The 19,289-nt window shown below is 40.5% G+C and overlaps 1 protein-coding gene across 5 annotated transcripts in view; it reads right to left on the reverse strand.

The window, feature by feature from the left end:
• Positions 1 to 19,289, reverse strand: part of LOC102388235 (muscular LMNA-interacting protein-like) — a 73,436-nt gene that overhangs the window by 9,369 nt on the left and 44,778 nt on the right. For 4 of the 5 annotated variants that reach the window (XM_025193941.1, XM_025193940.1, XM_025193939.1 and 1 more), the window contains one exon: positions 5,438 to 5,491. The exons of the other annotated variant lie outside the window; for it this stretch is intronic. In XM_025193941.1, the coding sequence (XP_025049726.1) occupies positions 5,438 to 5,491 (54 nt within the window). The remainder of the gene's footprint in view (positions 1 to 5,437; positions 5,492 to 19,289) is intronic. 5 annotated transcript variants of the gene reach the window in all.

Below are 19,289 nucleotides of genomic sequence, written 5' to 3' on the forward strand. Positions count from 1 at the left end.
AGTGGGCTACACTATAGAGGAGGCCCGGGAAGCGGGCATGGAGACCCAACAACGTCTATCACATCAGCGAGGCTTGGGGCGTGGTATTAGGGGCTGTTAGGAGCCACGCATAGCCCATAAGGCTAAGGTGCCTGAGGAGCACCCATTATACCGGGAGACCCCCAGGGGGTCCGAGAACCGCGGGGACAGATGTCCCGAGTAGCCGTGCCCAGGGAGTCATAGGCAGCCTCCCAACTATATATATATATTCCAACAAGACGTGGCGGGCGAGAATTAGAGGGTGCCTTGGGCCGGCCTGACACGGAGCGAGGGACCTTAAGGAGCACACGGCCCTCCGCGAGGACCCCGCCATGACAATCTCCTCCCCTGTCTTCAGGCTCCCCCCCACCCCCACAAGTCTACACCACTGCAGCTACAAGCAACACACCTTAGTGGGAAATATACCTCTGATGGCATCCTCTAGACTAAGATTGAGCTTGCTGTTAGGCTACAGACATACCTTGGCCTCAGCTCTACTTCTCCTTAGACACTAAATTACTTTGCTCCCTGTTAGGATGGCCTGCATGAAGTTCCCAGCCCATGGTCTTTCGACTGTGTCAGAGAAAATCAGATTAAAACAAAATTAAAATAAAGCTTTTGCATAAGGTGCCTCAAGTGAATACTTTACAAACTTTAATGAAAGCAATTCCCTTTGTTTTTTTCCTTTCCTGACCACCATATGCAGTTCTTGGAAACATTAAATAACCCACTGCCTATTAGATGGCTACTTTGCTGGGAAGACAGGGTGGGAGTATAGTACTGTACCTTTACAAACTCTCCTTTCCAACAATCTTTTCCTTGTCTGCCTATATCCTTAGACCAACATGACTACAACCTGTACCCTTTTCCAACAAAGGATTTTTGTGTTTTCATGAGGTATGCAGTATTACTCAATAATTCACTCTGTAGAATAGGGCATCACCAGCATGGAGAAGACATTTTTAGCTGACAATAGCAACGTCAAGATTGTCAGTGTCCTTTCAAAATTTTAATAAATTGGTTGTTAAAAGGGACCAGAATGTTTGTTTAAAATGAGAAATATTAGCAAAACAGTTCCACAAATCTTAGATTCATTTTAATACAGCTGTTCCATACCATACAAATCTTCAGAATTCAACACTGATCATCATCATTCCAGAAAATGGTGAAAACTCCACACTTTCAGGAGTATTTTCAGAAACAGTACAGATTTCTCTATTGGATGTAGCATTTCTAGGAGTGTCTCATCCCAATGGTATGCTGCCAGTACTTTTACAAAGCCTCCTAATTTTTTTCCTTCAGGTCTCCAAACCTTAATCTCCAGACAGCATAAATTGCTGAGAGATGCAACAAGAGAATAAATTATCTGACCATTTGTTTTTTTCTCTCTATATAGCCATAAGCAAGGAAAAACATAGTATCAATAGAGAAACAGACTCTCTGAGCTATATATATGTATGCTTTACTCCAAAGGGTACACAGACCCAGTAATAATGCAGCAGAGTGATAAATGTGTATCATTTAACAATTTATAAGGAAAGGAAAAGACTTTTGGAGAGAAACCACAGATCTCCTCCAGGAATTTTTTTAAAAGTATCTGACATACCTCATATCTGTTTCATTCCAAAGGGAAAGTCATATGATCTCAGAAGTACCTCTATAACTCTCCAAACATGATTGTTTCTACTGTACATCCATAAAAGGAACTACAAAGCATGCAAAGAACTACAGAGAATAAAAAGACAACATGAGTTGTAAATTCACTATGGTATCTTAAAGCAAAGCTGCCAAGGGGCTAGATGAAGTCACCGTTCTCCTAAATTTAAAAAAAAAAAGCATAATACAGGGAAGATCACAATGTAGGGAGATACAATGAAAATGAGAAGAACTACTCTGAGGAGGAAGAAGAAAGCTGTGGAGGGGCATAGATCAGATGACAATAATCAAATAAAAGACTGAAAAAGAAGGGGAAATGGACAAGATTGAAGGTATAAGCAAAAAGACAGATGAAGAAATTGTGGAAAAGGAAAAGCTGTGGGTAAAGAGTCAGATACAGAGACATAAAGAATTACATAAAGAACACAAATGTGTAGATGATGTTTCGAAGTAGGTCTCTAGACCAAGAAAGACCTGATGAAAGGTGTAGGAGCAAGCACCATTGTGGTAAAGTGGCTCAACAAAACTCCTGATAGCTTCCATTCAGAACCCATTTCAGTAATCCTGATTCAAAATGAAGGGGATTTTGCCCCTCACCTTAGAGAGGGGTGGACATCATGAGATTCAGAGAATTGAAATGTTGGCAAAATATGATTGTTGAAAAATATCTTGCCTCATTTGGGGATCGATATTATACTCATTCAGAAAACCCCTGTGATTCGTGTTGGATACAAAGGGGCAGGCAGATGGGCATATTTTCCCTTGAAAGTTTGGAGGCTGAGTCTCCAAATGCCTAAGTACTGGGTGGAATTGGGAATTGGTGGGGTGAAATTCAGGTTGCAGAACTCCTAGTCAAAATAGCAGCAGATTAGTCCTCCATGTTCTCCCCCTCCTATAGTAGGAGGGAGAAGGGAAATTGCAAGCCGTGCTCCCCTGGTGGCTTTGTTAGGGGTGATACATGTTGGGGTATAACAGGGAACCCTAGCCCTGTTACCAAGAAACAGGGGGGGGTCCCTTTAAATCCAGAACCTTCCGGGCACGGCTGGCTGGTTGAGTCAGTGTTAAGGATTGAGCCCTTCCAGCTGGTCAGGTGACAGGAAGGGGAAGGCCAGGGAGGCAGCAGAGAGGGGGACTCTTGGTGACTATGGTGCAGCTGTAGCAGCCTCTTTGGGAAGAATATGCCATGCTGTGAGACATAAGCACAGTCACATAAAGAAAGCAGGCACTTTGCTTCTCTTATTTCTTTATTATTATTTTCATTATATGGCCATAGGAGCCTATGGTTTATGCTTGATGTTAAAAAGGCTGGTGGTTTGTGGATGAGGCTGTAGGGGTGGAGCAGGCCTCATTAGCACCAAGGGGTGCCATGATGGAGGGCTCAAGAAGCCCTGCTGTACTAGGGGTGCCGCACTAGGGCCGCGAGCCCAAAGTGGCTTGAAAGGGAGATAGGAGCCTTGAAGCCAGGTCCTAGCAGGTAGGCTTAGGCGAAAGGCCCTAACTACAGAAAGAGGGGCAAAGCCGATGGGACTAAGGCCCCAACAGTCTGGCACCACAAGGGCACACAGTGTAGAAGGGCCAGTAGGTCTGGTGTCACGGAGTGCATGTAACGGAGGGCCTTGAGCCTGAGTGAGTTAGAGAGCTAAAGCCTTGGAGTAAAGCCACGATTAGTGGGTTTTGACTGAAAGGCCTAGCTAGAGAGAGAGGGGGTAAGCCCACAGTGACTGAGACCCCAACATAAAGAGAAATTTAAAAAACCATTTGTGAGACATGGGGCACATCAAGGGGAGGTAGGAGCATGCATTTTGCCCTTAAGGCAACACCTTATTATCCTATGGGTGGTAAGCCTGGAGCCTGTCTGGGAACCTGTGGGTCAGCCTCCCTCTTTCTTTAGAACCAAGTAACATCAAGTCATGGCAGGAGACTAAAGGGGGGAGAAGCTGATCCACAGAGAAGAAAAATCCAGTAAGACTTGACAGGGGCACACTTACCAGCATGTATATTTTTTTTTAATGCAGCCGAAGATGGCCCCCTACCACAGGGGGAAAGGAACTGGAATTACAGCAACAAATGAGGGCTCAGTGCCAGCCTTAGAAAAGGCTGAAAAGTTTAGGAAGCAGGGCCAGTCTTTGAATTTTTATGCTGTCCTGAGAAACAGTACTTTATCATTCCCACTCCCAAACAATAAGATTTATGCCCACCATTCGGATGCCACTACATGTAGAACTGCCCTGACAATTCAGGAAAAGGGAACTTAGTCAAATGATTTTAGAGGATCCAACTCTAACTTTGACTTATTTTCCATTGAAAGTGTATGAACATGTATGAGGAATACCAAGCTTCCTAGTAAGGACTAGATTTTAAAATGAATACTTCCCGTGGAAAAGAACCGAACTTGTTTTTAAAATGTAAACTATTCTAATCCCCTAAAGGCAGGCTCTGGTGACAAAGTGTGGGCTCATACATGTGATCTCTAGCACATAGTTTCATCATGATACATAGATCATACATGTGATCTCATAGCACATAGTTTCTATTCCCCAATATTTCCCCCAATCCTGTATTTGGTGGTATCCACAGGCATATGACTATCTGATTTATTCAAATCCCAGCTCATGTTTAGTGCTTTCAAATAGACTATAATTTCCCTTTTCTAATGATAAATGAAAAGAACTAGGTCAATGATGAGAGTGCAATTAAAATTTGAGGAAGATCTTATTTATGTTGCTAAACTCATCTAAAAAACTTTGAAATAATTAAGAGAATTCTGCCTTCAGTATAATGATGCCTCAGTAGTCAATATCCCCTCATCTCCTATAACTGAATTCATGCTGTAGCCAATAGATAGAAAGTAGGTTATGCCTTTTTATGTGAATATCTATTAAGCCCTCCATTTTTTTCTTAATTAAGATTTTCACTTACATTTCAAAGCTTACAATAAAGTATCTGGTAGTTAATTAGATTACACATGTTATTTTAAAGTTGAGACAAAGATTTAATTTCATGTTGATAACCTTACAAACAAGCTGCCCTCTTTTGACAAAAAGGTTTTTTTCTATTTTTATTTTTTTCTATGCTCTTGTTATAGCATACAGTGAATTAGCAGCATGTAGCAAAGGGCTTCAGAATCACTCAAGAAGTGTATTATCTGATTGTAGACATTATGGTCTTAGAGCTTAGAGCTGGAAGAGACTGATATTAGGTCACTGAATCCATTCTGCAGCAAGTCTTATCTGATCTACTATAAGATATTAAACTGTTACTGCATTTTATCTTAGCTGTATACTGTCTGATGTATTTTATAAGAGGGAACTGTCACATTTTGAAAAACTCAACCTGTTCACAGTTTCCACTACTTGCTGTAAAAGTAGTATTTTCTGATATTTAGAATAAAGGAAGCTACTAGTACAGTGACTGCAGGGTGTGAAATGTTTGTTTCTTAATGGAGCTCATTATATACATTTTAACAGTTCCCATTGGCAGCTATAAAATGTGTGACAAGTATGAATCAGAAATGTGAAAAAATGGAACATAATACTACCTGAATTTCTTATGAAGGGCAGACACACCAAAATGGTATTTCATTTGTTTGTTAATAGTAGTAAATCACAAACTTTTATGCAGGCCATGCATTGGCTCCAAATATTTTTGCACACTTTTGTACAACACAGGGTGCCATCTGTCATGGATATTGCAAAAGCAAGTCTAAGTTGGCATTTGTAGACAAGATACAACTAGAAATATAAATAAAACATTATTTGCTTACCTCCTTCGAGCTTAGTGCTTCATTTTCTGGAATAGGCACTATAGGATGACTGGGCTACAGTGTAGAGACAAGAAGGACATTGAAGCAAGAGTGTACATGGAAAAGAAATATTCAGGTGTGAATTACATTTCTGAAGGCAAAGAGAGGGTAAAAAATGACTAACAACTAAGGAGAACACTCTCAGATGAACAAAGGGCACGGAGGCATCCAGTTTCCACTGATGTGCAGTAAGAGAGGGGCATCTTTATGCCTTTGAATACATAGCCACACTGCCATAGAAATAAAGAAGCCACCTATCACTTTGAAGAGACACCTCAGTCAGAATCACCAAAAGAGAAAACCCCTATATAAATGTAATGTTTGGTACAAGCTATAAAATTATTTGGAACTTAAGTCATTGTATTTACAATATTTATCATTTTACTTTATTGAAAGAAGCAAACAGTATATTTGTCAAACTGTATAAGTAAGGAAGGTACATCATGTAGAGATGGATACTTCAACATGTCCAAGGTAACAAAGGCATGATCAGTCTGTCACATGAAGTCTGTGTATGATAGTCAGAATTAGTCCAAACAAGTGACTACTGATTCCAAGAGCTATTTTGAGGTTATGTCTGATACATAAGAGAGCTGTGCCTGAAGTCAACAAATAAAACTGGGTGATTTGAAATGAGACCTAATAAATTTTTTAAAAAATGTGTGTGTGTGTATATATATATATATATATATATATATATATATAAAATTCAAGACTAATAAAGTTTCAAGACTCTTTATTCAGCATGGAGCCAGGGCTTTTTACTTGCTTTATCAATTGAACGAGTGATATTAATTTCTCATTCATAACCAATAATAAGGCCAGAACAGTTATTTGATACGTTAGGCATTCATTGAAAATATGAATACATTCCAACAAATCAAAATCCAATATGCTCAGAGACTTTACAAAATTATTATTATTACCTCGCAATAATACCTGTTGTTGTTATTACCTGGTAATATTACCATTCCTTCTAGATGTCAATTTCAATGTATGTACTTGAAAAAGGAGTGCTGGGCAGAAATATATATATATGTACTTTTTCAAGTACATAATTTGATATCGACATCTAGAAGGAAGTGCAGACTCACAAGAGTCAGGTTTAATATCATGGCTACCACATCCACTAGCTCCTGGATCCACAATAGCAGTGCTGGGTCTTACTCATCCTGGTCCTCAAAAATCTCCTGACCAGATTGAGTGATCCTAGTAACTTTACCCCCTCTATCAGCTCCAGTAGTATCCCCAACAACTGAAATATGAAACTTGCATTGCTGTTCTCACATCTCCCTCATGTCTGCTGTTCCTTCCCATCTTATTTCATTGCTTTATCTTTGTTTTTTACTTTGTTTAAAAAAGTCTGGTTCAGCCAACCAAGACCGCTGTGAGCCTGTGACCAGAAAGGCAGAGAAAAGTAATTCCTTAAACAACCTGATACAGATACAGGTTTGACAGCTCTTGGAACAGCTGATAAGACTGTACGCTTGCCAGTCTTCTTCTAGTAGCAATACCGAACCTTAAAGTAAGCACCAGAAGCAGAAGCTGCATTTTCTATTGTTGCTGTTCTTGTGTCTCCCCTTTTCTGTGTGTTTATCTTGCCCTGTCTGCAAGGAACCAGAATAAGACTAACATAAGGGCAACAGCTGCTCCAGCCCATTGCATGTAACATTTTAACTGGTCCACAAATTAGGTATTTGTTACCGTCTTCAATATAGTCCAAAATATCTATTAAATTTGGGGCTTCCTTGTTAAAAACTAAAGGAATGGGCAATAAAGGATACTGGTAAAATGAAAGCATAAATGAGCATATACCATTTCAAATGCTTTAATGGGTTTTCCTTTTTTTCCCTGTATCTTTCATAAAAGTTCTAAAAGAGTTTTAATAGTGATTATTTGCCAGGTGACCAAGCAGACCAAGGCCTCTCTGCTTGAAACCCCAAATTTAGTTCACAGGTGGAGTGATGTACAATGATGTGGTACTGTCAATACCTTCGTCCCTCTGCATTTATTTATTGCATTGCAATGAATACAACCAGTGGATCAAGTATTATCTCAGTGGGATTTATCACTTCTGCATCCCAAAGAGTTAAATACAAAAAAAGAGTTAAATACAAAAACAGAGAGACAGTCTTAACATCTTCCATCAGAAATTCGTTCCTAGCAACACAAACACTAAAAATACTGGCACCAAAAGATAAACCGTAAACATTTCCTTTGCAGTAGCTTAAGGCTCATCCATTTATCAAATCCCAAATAAATTAGCCCATGACACATGCTTTGGTTAGCTCCAAAAGGGCACGAATATGATTGCACCCATTTGACAGTGAACGTGCTGCTTATGAGCTGTTCATTATTTGCCATAATACAAAATCATATGCGACTTTGGTAAGTTATATGCAGTCAGTCTGGATCACCAGAGTGCAGGTGAATCACATTTTAATTTACTCATTGGTCAGCAATTGAGTTCTCTAGGAGGTATGACTTGCCTACCATTTGCTCAGAAAAAAATAGTTCTGTAAGCAGGTCGTGAGCTGATGTTGCAACTATCATTTGTCTCCATAACAAAAAAAAATCCATTCTATGTACAAATTGTGCGCACAGGAAGTCTATAAAAAGAATGCTTTTATTACTGTGTCTTTGTACTGGTCTCTCTTCTTGATTCACATTGTGCACCTTATTGATTTTAAAATGATTCTCCAAGGGCAAGCCCCATCCTATATATGTCACTCCTCATCCACTACAACAGTGCCAGCCTTCTTCATCCTAATCCCAGTCTTTATCTCCTTCTCTAACTCCCATTTTGAGCCTTTTCATTTTATAAATAAAATACATAATGGTCCCAACACAGGAAAGGAAAATTACGAGAGGCTTTCGTAACCCATTAGCTATCAATGCCCTTAAAGGAGACAGTTAAAAGATAGAGGGAATAATGAGGATTGAACCAGTTAATGAGTATTTCAGTGAAAGAATAAATAAAGAATTCTAATACACTCTGAAGACTTAGTGAAATACGGATGTTCACATGGATATAGAGTTCATTGAGGTCTATTATTTCTAACTGTTATAATATACACATTCTCAGCCACTATCACTGAAGACTGTGTGGCCTAGTAGTTATCACTATGAACTGGAAATCTGGTGACCTGACCTGGTTACTGAAGAGCTGATCAACCTTTGGAATATCACTTCAGACTACAGCTACAAAGGATCTAAGGCACTTGAAATTGGACTTTCAAAAGAAAGAAATGCTTCCAGCTCAACTTTTGAGTGTCTGACTCTTAATAGGGGGCTCATCTCCTCCTCATGACCCAAATTTACTGTAAAATTATAGCAAACAGGAAAGAATAAAAAATCCTACAGCATGTTAAAATTATTTAAAACTATCAAATATGTATAGCTAACATGAGTAATTATGTTATTACTGCTTCTCTACTGCTACATTGTAATATAGTATTGCTAATATTCCTTCCTGCTCTTTGGGAGATTTGTGTTCAGTTCCACGCTTCAGAGACTCAGTGATGTTGGCCATTCTATTCAATCCCCATGTGCCTCAGATAAGAATACTTGATTTTGTTCATCTTTCCTATTTAGCCTTCAAGTTATATGAGCAGGGTCTGGCCTATCAGTCTCAGATTAGGGTTTTGGACACTGTCATAATATAACTAAAAATACAGTCAGACTTTAATAATGTCATAAGCATGGAAGTGAACAAGACCTCTGATATTAATTTGAGCCAACAGTAACTGGAGGTTCACACCATGTGGTGCCTATTCCTGTTCCAATTGCTTCAAGGGCATCGCTAGTGTATGTTTTTGTTAGCTTATGCAATATCTACTTATGGTGTGTATCTAAAATCTAACATAAGAAATGAGGTAAAAAACATAAAAAGTATTCTATGTTAAAAATTCTATGCTTATTAACTGAAAAAAGGAGAAACTATATCACCACATTAAGCCCTTCAAGGCTGCCCCAACCCCATGGCACTCTGTCTATGCTTCACTCACTCGGACCCTTTATTAATTTAGGGGTTTCTGTCCACACTCTAAGAGTTACACTACAACTCTAAAAGTTACCCTATACTATAAGCACTCAGGCACCTCCTACAATTAAACTATGAGAGAAATCAATAGGGGCTAACCACTACCTACCTGATCTACTGCTCTGCTTTCTGCTCCCTGCCCTATTTAGCTGTGCTACCCATGCCCTCCCCAATCTGCCATGTAACACACACAAAGGCTTTCCATACCACTTGTGGCATATGAGCCACATGTTGGACACCCTTGAGATAAATCAGGTATGGCAGTAAAGCCCCATGCTTTAAGGTAACCATGAATCCCATTTTTGCTAGAACCACTGCATTTTAAATACTTACCCTGAACATCCTGTCAGTTCATTCAAATGAATGATTTGTTTTCTGTGGAGACAAGTTTTTAAAACAGGACTAACCTGGCAAAAAATGTCCCCCACCCTCCACATTTCTCCTACTCTCCAGTGCCCTCCACTCCTGCTCTCTGTTGCTATGCACACACACACCCCCCACTTAGCTAAGACTGGAGCTCAGAGATTGCTGGAGACCTAGAGGGGAAACAGCATCCCATTTTGAGACCAGGGAAACATGGTCACCCTACCTAACTTCCCAAGTGCTGAGCAACCACTTGACAAAACTCTTACAAGTATATAAAAAAAAATCTTCTTTTTTAGCTTTTGTATATATTTACCTATATTTCTTCAAGGCAAATTATTTTGACAATAATTTTCTACTAACTTAGTCTTGGAACATCCATCCATAATTGCATCAAAAAGTAGTAAACAAGTCTGTTATGGTTTATAGAAATGTCTGGAGTGAAAACAAACATTTTTTTATTAACATTAAGTATGGAAGTCAGCCACTGATGATGGAAGCTGAGATAATAGAAGTATGATACAAAGAATGATATTTCCCCAGTTTGACTGCATTTCAAAATGAAGTATTATCACAACCGTAAAACAAAGTATTTATCTTGCACAATGACAAAAATAAACCCAGATCTAATAAGGTGAGGAAAAAGCTATTTCATTTTGAGACAGAATAAACCTGATTGAATGAATTAGCTGCCTTGTTTCTCTAACACTTTAAGTTCCTGCAACCATCCTAAACATGTGGAAGAAATAATATTCCAGCAAAGTATGATGGTAATTTTTCTAGAAAGATAAGAAACCCAGCATAAAGTATCAGAAATGCAATTTGGAAAGATTTAGGTGGGGATAGTGCTCTCTTGAGGACCAATTCATAACTGGACATCATCACTCAGACATACGGGACAGACGTATCTGAGGATACAATTTATGTTGTGTTACCATACACCACTTTTGTCCTTGTTGTCTGTCTATACCCATATCCAGACAGGTGGCAATAATCTCCCTTCTTCTTGGTCTCCCTTCTTCTATTAACTCAAACAGATTGTTCTCCTATTTGTGAGGGATGAGGTTATTATTCTTCTAAATTTATTTTCTTGTTTCCTTTGAAATCTGTTATATTTTCCATTGTCCTTACAAAAACTGGCTTTTTTTTTCTTGACTAGGGATTGTAAGTTGTGGGGAAGGAGTATTTAATACTGTGAAAACTACCCTGATAGTTACAGAATATAATGTTAAAAATAATCAAGTGTATAAGTGCAAGTAACATAAAAGGGACAACCATACACTGTGCTTCATGTGGCCTTTGCCCTATCTCAGAATGGAGAAAATTGTATAACAGCTTAATGGAACCTTTGCTCATTTAGCTCCATGGAGTAATCAACCAGCTGGTTTTGCCTTTAAAAGATCAATTTATCTTTATTGTGCTATAAATGACAGCAGCCACTGAACTAATAGAAGGTTTTCTAAAGTGTTAGAAGTATAAGAGATATTCATAAATCTAATTCATTCTCTAGAGGTTCTGTAAAATTTGCTAATTGAGAAAGAGGTGCAAAACTCTCTGGGAGATAATGTACATAAAAAATAAGAATGCTGCAACTATAGCAACAAAAATAAATCATATCTGCACTATTTTAATTATTTCATTAAGTCTCTAATCCACTCTGAAAATTTAAATTAGATGCTCTAAGCATTTATAAAGCAAAATTATTCCTTCCCGGTATAAAGGAGAGAAAGTGGCCTAGCTAATCTTTTTATTAATTCAAAGAATTAATTCTTTCTTCTTAGATCCTTGATTCCAAATCAAGGAATCGAATCACTGCCCCTGATTCGGGCCGAATCCAAATCGAATAGGGCCCACTTCACACACCCCTAGTGTTTCCCCATATACCCTGAGAAATAATAACAGTTCCTTTAGTGGTGCCTCCTGGGAAGGGTTAGCCCCTCCATCCTGATGCAGGATTCTTCCGAATACACAAGATAAACTCATAAATGACCATAGTTGGAATTCTTAGGATGATATCTTTTATTGGACCAACTACGTAGCTAGGATAATGTTAGACAAGCTTTTGAATGCAAGATATTCTTCCTCAGGTTTGTTGGGAAATTTCTGTAACTTTTTTTTCTATTAAAAAACACAAAACTAACCTTTAGTGTGTGATAATTTTGACTTTAACATAATTTTTTTATTACTCATATCAGCCCTATCAAGTAAGTATTATTTTCTTTAAATCAGGCTAGAGTTGCAGAATTGGAATTTGGCCAGGTCTAATTCTTTTTATAAGGTTTCTCAGTGTATCAAGACAGAGAGATAATTAAGAACATATTTTAGAGTCCAAATTCCATCCGTACTTGTAATAAAACTAAACTGATTTTTAATTGCATCAATTTGTTTTTGAACCATGATATTTGGGAGGTGTATCAGATTTCTTTACTCTTCCTCTCTCCTTGATACCTCTAAAGACTTCCAAGCAAAAGCAAAGAGGGAGGGGTCTCTGGAAACTTCAGCATTCCAATAGGACAAAGATACACATTTTGCATATTCCTAAGTCTGAATTTCTTTAGAGTCTGGAGGTTTTTTATTCTAGGACATAGGCTCTAGTCATCATAAATTCAGAGCTCACAGCTGATAAAAAAACCCACCCAATTTCTTTTTTTTCTTTGTAGAGCTCGGAGGTATTTAATTCTGTATCTTTGGTCCAAGCCCACCTATTCAAAAAAGAAGAATCAATATATCATTTTTATTTCCTATGTAGCTTGCCCATTTTTGTGTAGCCCTGCCCAAAAACTTGATTTTCTTCAATCAACTATTTGAATTCTGGTTTGCTGCTATGTAGCTTTACATCAGTAAAATAATAAACCAAAACCCTCCCAGAGGTACTTCCTGGAGTTTTTGTATACTTAAAAAAAATCTTATTGACAAATAAATATATCATTCTACGCTGCCATTACAAATTGCAAAACCATTCTGTTAGATAGTATTTTAGCATTCCCATTTTCTATACATTCTATAGCTTCCAAGATTTAATGGAAATAGAACTAAAGCCTTTTCATGTTATCTGCAGAATTATAATTGTAGGAGTGTAAGTGACCTCTGAGTTACTGGGTCCAGTCCCCTCCTATCAACGGTAATCATGTCATATAATCAACCTCATAAATGAAAAATGAGGAACTCTAGAAGCAGAAACTAGGACTTGCATTGTCTTTAGATTATTTTTTTCTTTTGGCTTTTCTCTTAGGACCATACATTCAGATATTATGCAATAATCACACAGCAAAAAGGATGATGTTTACTCAAGAAATAAAAGCAAATCATCAATTAGAATCATTTCTTGTTGTCTCCTGTGCTCTTAAATATAAATGGGGTTTTTTCTCCCTATAATGATATAATCTGCATCTATAGCTATCATAGGATAGCTATACCAAAAGTAGGGAACAGTACTAAAGGGCATGTAAACAAAGAGCTTTGAATAAGTAGGCCTCAGAATGGCTCAGTAAACCACATGCATGAACAGCAAAGGTATTTTTGGTTTATTTTGGGAAATTTTGAGGGATAGAAAAGCATTAGCTGTGACAAAGTTCTCAACTTCATTTTTAAACATCATTCTGATACAAATGATGATGTCTATCGAAGTCTATGCTCTACAGTTCGGAAGCATATAAAATAGGCAGAGCTTATGCACAAGAAACAATTATTGGAGTAGCCCAGAACAGTAAGAGGAAAACAATGGGAAAAAACTCTCTTCTGCTTCATATTCCTCTTTTATTAATGTAGGGAGTTCTGCATTGCTTTCCTTTTCTTTGTTTGATCAAGAATCTGCTGTCGTCTTAGGTTTATAAATAAAGCTGTGTTATATAAGTCTGTCATGCATGCACTGTAACTGCAAATAGGTAAAGTGCAGCTCTGCAGCAGTGAATTGCAGAGGTGAATTGCAACTTAGCAGCAGCAGCAGTCTCTTGATACGAGGATGACAGTCTTCCAGTAGATAGGGATGTCATCAATGAATCCGGAGGTGACCTTCTTCCTCTGCCTGCTCTACCACTAAGGACTTTCATTCTTGTTTTTGGTTCACTATTAGTCTGGAAACCTTGCCACGATTGGTGACCCTACCAAGAATACAGAACTCCAAGCAGCATCAGTCTTCAGGTCATTGGTAGCATACAAGCCCCTTTGCCAAGTCAAGTTTGCAATCCTTAGGAAAAGATCATCAAGGAACTATATATTAAGTGACTCATTAATATTGCAGGTTAAATTGCAAGAGAAACTACAGGATTGTTAAACTAGAAGTTGCCATAATAGGTTTTTAACATATAAACAATCCAGGCAGGGGGGTTGGGTAGTGGGGGACCCAGACCAGGGGCCAAGCTAGGGTCTCCTGGCTGGTGGAGGTTATGATGGACCTCTGCCCAGGCCCATGAAGGAGGTCTGTTGCTGGGCAGCTGGTGGCTGCTAGAGGGCAGGCAGGGCTAGGGTTGGAGGCAGGGCAGCGGGCATTTTGAAGACAACTGCCATGGCCAGAACACTGTCCAGTAGGGCTGTGCGAAATTTCTCCAGCAGCTTTATTTTGAAGCTGTTTTGACTCGTTTCAAGCTCAAAACAGCGAAATCAGAATGAAACAGAGAGTTTCAAAACAGCCTTGAAACAAAACGAGGCAAGTTGAAATGTTTCAAAATTTTTTAAACGTTTTGAGTTTCAAAGCTCAAGCTGAGCTTGTCTGCAGGGAAACAGAAACTAAAGTAAGGAGAGGGAGGGGGAAGGGCGGTAGGAGAGAAATGCTCTCATTATTGACTGTGTAGCTGGCCAGTGACTGTGATCCTTTCCTGAGGTCTCTTTCAATCCCAGTGCTCTGGGGGAGGGAGGGAAAAACTGCATAAAAGGCAGCATTGTTTGAACTGCCCTGCTTTCTGCCTTGGTGTCAGTTGAGTGAGAGTGCACCTTAACACACACCCGTGTCACGAATTTTGCCTGTCAGCAGCTAGAGGTGCAGGGCCCAAGAACCCAGATTCCCCCTGCTCCTATCTCCTTGAAAGCTGTCAGGCTTTGTGGCTCAGCAGGGACTAGCATGCCTTCAGTTTTCACCTTGCTATTCCTTAACACATGCAGTGTCACCCATGTCATGAGTTTTGCTTGTCCACAGCTAGAGGTGCAGTTTCCCTGAAAACCCTATACATATCTCTGTTAAACTTGGCAGACTTCATACCCTCAGAAGAGGCTACCATTCCTGCAAGTTTCAACCAAATCAGGCCAGAAATGACAAAGTTATTGGTTGTTTTGGGGTTCCTCATTATAGCCCATGGGCAAAACGTTGAAACAGCAAAACTGTTTCAACGAAACAGAACAGAGGACCTCTTTGGGGAGGCACCCAAGGCCATCTCCCCCACCCCCCACTAGCTGTACACCCGAAGTGTGCCCCTGTTTTGCATGTCCTAGGTGCCATGCGAGGAGCTGTTTGCACAAACCAAAGGGTGCCTTACCCACTACACGCTGCTGCTGATTATCTCCATGGTCTCCAAGCAAACCTGTGCACCTGGCACTGGACCCTGAGCCTTGATGTTGTGGGAAGCAAGCCCAGGCTGCCCTGTAACTTGCACCCTTCCTGGAAGACTCCTTGTGGCTGTTCTATACATCCTCCCACAGCCAAGGAGGACATCACTGCCAGCATGAACACATTCTTCAGCATGTGAGGCATGTGCTCACCTAGCTGCAGAGGCACAGGCTGCTGATTAAAGTTTTGCACTGTCTCCTGTCACCTGCTTGCTGTGAGGAGGCAGAACCCAGTTGGCAGGGGAGCATGGCTAGGCCAGGCAGGTAGTGGGGGCTGGGGAGGGCCTTCCCCCCCAGTGCAGGGCTTACCACATAGCAGGGGCTGAAGCACCCAGCAGCTCCAGTCAGTCCCAGCTGGCAGTGACAGCATGTGACTCCCCATGGGCTCATCAGTCAGATGGGTGCAGGTGTCCATCCAGGCCTCCCCCTCCACACCCCCGGGAGGAGCTGGTGCTGCTGGCAGTTGGTGGTGCCATGGACAGCCACCCCTTTTGGCTGGGGCTGGGGCTGTGGCTGCAAAGCTGTCAGGGCAGGCACTGGCTGAGACTCCCCAAGCTGCTGATGGAGGCTGGGGGTGGGGAGGTTGGTGGGGCAGGCTGCTGGCACCCCGAGGAGCCCTCCCCTGGTGACACATTACTGTAGGTGCCAGGCCAGAGTGGAGGCTCAGCATGTACACAGCATGGATGCAGCCTGGGTCCCGGGACATAGTTGCTGCATAAAGGTTATGGACTTTCAGGCACTACCTGACTGATTGTGGTTGGTGATGGTGACCCACTGTTCCTACAAGGCCTTGACCTTTATGCAGCACTGCTGCACTGACCAGTTGTGCCCACACTCCTGCATCCGGCCTGACAGCCCCTCATAGACATGGGCGTTGGAGTGCCTGCCTTGCTTAAACTGCTTCTGTACTTCTGCCTCACCCCACAGTGCCATTAGGTTGCCAATCTCCTCCTCTGACCAGGTGGGACCCCGAGTGGCAACATAAGGTATTGGCATTGACACCATCAGGATTCCTACGCTGGCTCTCCAGGCATCCATGTGGCTGTCCCTGTGCTACTAATGCATACTCTGGGAAAACACTTTTCCATGGCAACCCTGAAATGCTATCTCCATTCCCAGCAAAAGTATAATTAGCAAATAATATCAATCTCCAACATAAACTCCAGTAGATAAGGAGATTGGATGGTAAAGTAAACCACCACTAAACCACTGATATTATTAAACTACAACAACTGTGCAGTATTAAAAAGATTTATATTCCTTTTTGGTCTCAGGCTCCTCCCAAGTTAAAGGAGTGCAGAAATATTTTTCAAATTCTACTTGTATAGAGGAACAATATGATTCCATGTTGGTTTTTGGGGGTAAACACTTTGGGCATGTCTACATGCGCAATTAATGCAACTGAATTGCAAACTAACCCCGATGTCACTGTCTACATGAGCATTAAATTGCAGTAAATGCCAGGAGCAGGTCTGGGCTGCATGAGTCCAGGCCTGTTACTGGCATTGTTTTCAGCATGGGAGGCAGGGGAAAGGGCTCTGAAGGAGATCATTGAGGGTGTTGGCCAGCTGGTGCTGGAGGGTGGGGCAGGTGGATTGGAGCCTCCCCTTGTAAATCAGGGCCACTTTGGGGGGCTCCAATCATCCCTCCTGCACCCTCCAGTGCTGGCTGTGCAACCCCCAAAATGAGCTTCCTCTGCTCCGTTCCTCCCCACCCGCAATGTGACTGTCCCATTCTAAAGATATGGCCAGGCCTAGGGGAGAGCAGCTGCAGGCTCACAGACACTCTAAACTTTAGCTCAGTCCCCCAACCCCCCAGAACTCAACAGCAAACATCTGTTGGATTTGGGGGAAATTGCTGTAACTCAGGGTGCTTTCTACTAAGTGCCATGTGTTACAGTGGGAAGTTGCACTTCTGTCTGTACCCTAGGTGCTCAACTCTCACTGAACATAAGGGAAATGAAGTTTGAAAAGCAACAGAAGTTGGATGCCTAGCTCTCTCTGATGCCTTTAACAACTCCCCATCTCTCAGGTTATATTTCATGCCTTTCTTTGCCCTGAGTGGCCAATTAAATGAATGATTTCTTCATATAATAAAGAGTGTTTGCAACTGGTTCTATGAACAGAAATACTAAAGAAAGTGTCCTTTAACATGGGTCCCAGCACATAGTGGATCAATTCATTTATATAGTTTTAAGGTTGGAAACTGGTAGAGGGTCTGAAATCACAATGACCCCTAAGGATAATCTACAAAAAAGGCTTTTCAATCAAGGAAGAATGAATGGCAACCAAATGATGAGCTGGTGGCATTGCTCCTTGCATCACACTTACTTTGTATAGCAGGGGACTATGTTGTTTGTATTAAAGAATCTGAAGTAAATACATGTGATTCGCTTTCCTATAATATCCGTTTCTCTAGGCCCTGTCCATCTGTGACTTGCATCTCCTCTAGAGAGGTGGGAGCAGTAGCATAGTCCCCTCTTCCCTTGTAAGACAGACTTGCTCCCAGAATGGTTTTTGTAGCAACAGGAGACCCTCCATTACTTGGCCCAGCAGCTGGGGAATATCTGCTTGGCTGGGCTTGCTTTGTCAGCTGTATTCTTCTGCCATGAACAGAGTTCTCCGTGATTGATCATGCTCCCATTCCTGAGGGTTCCATGTGCCATAATCACAAGGACCAGAAGCTTTTTTTAAAAATGTAAACTGAAATTTTGAAGAAAGTACATGACATTGGGGCCTAAGGAGGAGTTAGACGTGGGCCTATAATTCTTGTATGTTAATCTAGTTGTGATACCAATATACACAGTGATAACTAAAAATCATAGGAGTAATCTTATCTTACACTAAAGCAACAATAATTAAGCCTTACTGGAAGGACCAGGGCCCAACACAACCAGAAACAGGTCATCTGAAGGAAAAATATGTCTTATACAGAGACAACTGAACTCAGATAGGGTGAGCTCTAGCACCTGTCAGTGACAAATGCAGTCTCTGCGATTTCTCAGTACCAAGCCAATGCCATCCTGTAAAATGATTTTAGATATCTTATACAAGTTCAACAGCCCAAAAACTCATGATTTATTATACTGTATGAATATCAGCTGTATTAACATTGGATTTGGCTTTAAAAAAAAAATCATAATCCTGCTGCTAGATCTAGATGGTCAAGAAACCTTTTTGCCTGTGCAGATCTAGTTGTAGTACCAGAACCTCAGAGAATTAACACTGCCTACTGAATTTCTAATCAACACAGGACTAACCCCTGGAACATTTTCATTAAAGTATTTCAGACAAAGACACCTGCAATTTCCATGTGCCCTGAGCTAATAAACGAAGCGATAAAGATTTTCCAGCTGACAAACTCTAACAAACAGATACTAATGCATGGAAAGATGATCTTTCTGTTTTTCATAAAACTAATTTAAGAGTGAATTCCTTCATGAGATAATTTCAAAATAAATGTTCATAGTACAAATAGCAAATTCATTCACTGTACCACCCTGCATATGTTAAATTGTGTACTCACAGTACATACAAAATACTTGAAGTGGCTTATGACAGTGAGTCTTGCCCTCTAGTGGAGGATCAAATAAAGTACAGGATGTGATGGAATCAAGAAATTCTTCCTTTTGATACTGACCCTGTCCTTAATAGTCAGGAAATAAAGGTATTTAAAGATAGCTAGGAGGAAATAGAGGAGACAGATTATGGCTCAATCAATCTTTAGGAAATATTGCAGTACCACAGTTTTATCACTGCAAAGTTTTGCAACTTGTTACAGATACAAAACCAAATATACCTAGGGCAGGCAAGTGGAATCTCATCCAAAGGTTGGCAAACTCAGTGGAAAGGTGTCACTGACTTCAGCAGG

This window comes from Alligator sinensis, unplaced genomic scaffold, assembly GCF_000455745.1.
Source record: "Alligator sinensis unplaced genomic scaffold, ASM45574v1 scaffold513_1, whole genome shotgun sequence".
NCBI classification, from domain to species: Eukaryota; Metazoa; Chordata; order Crocodylia; family Alligatoridae; genus Alligator; species Alligator sinensis.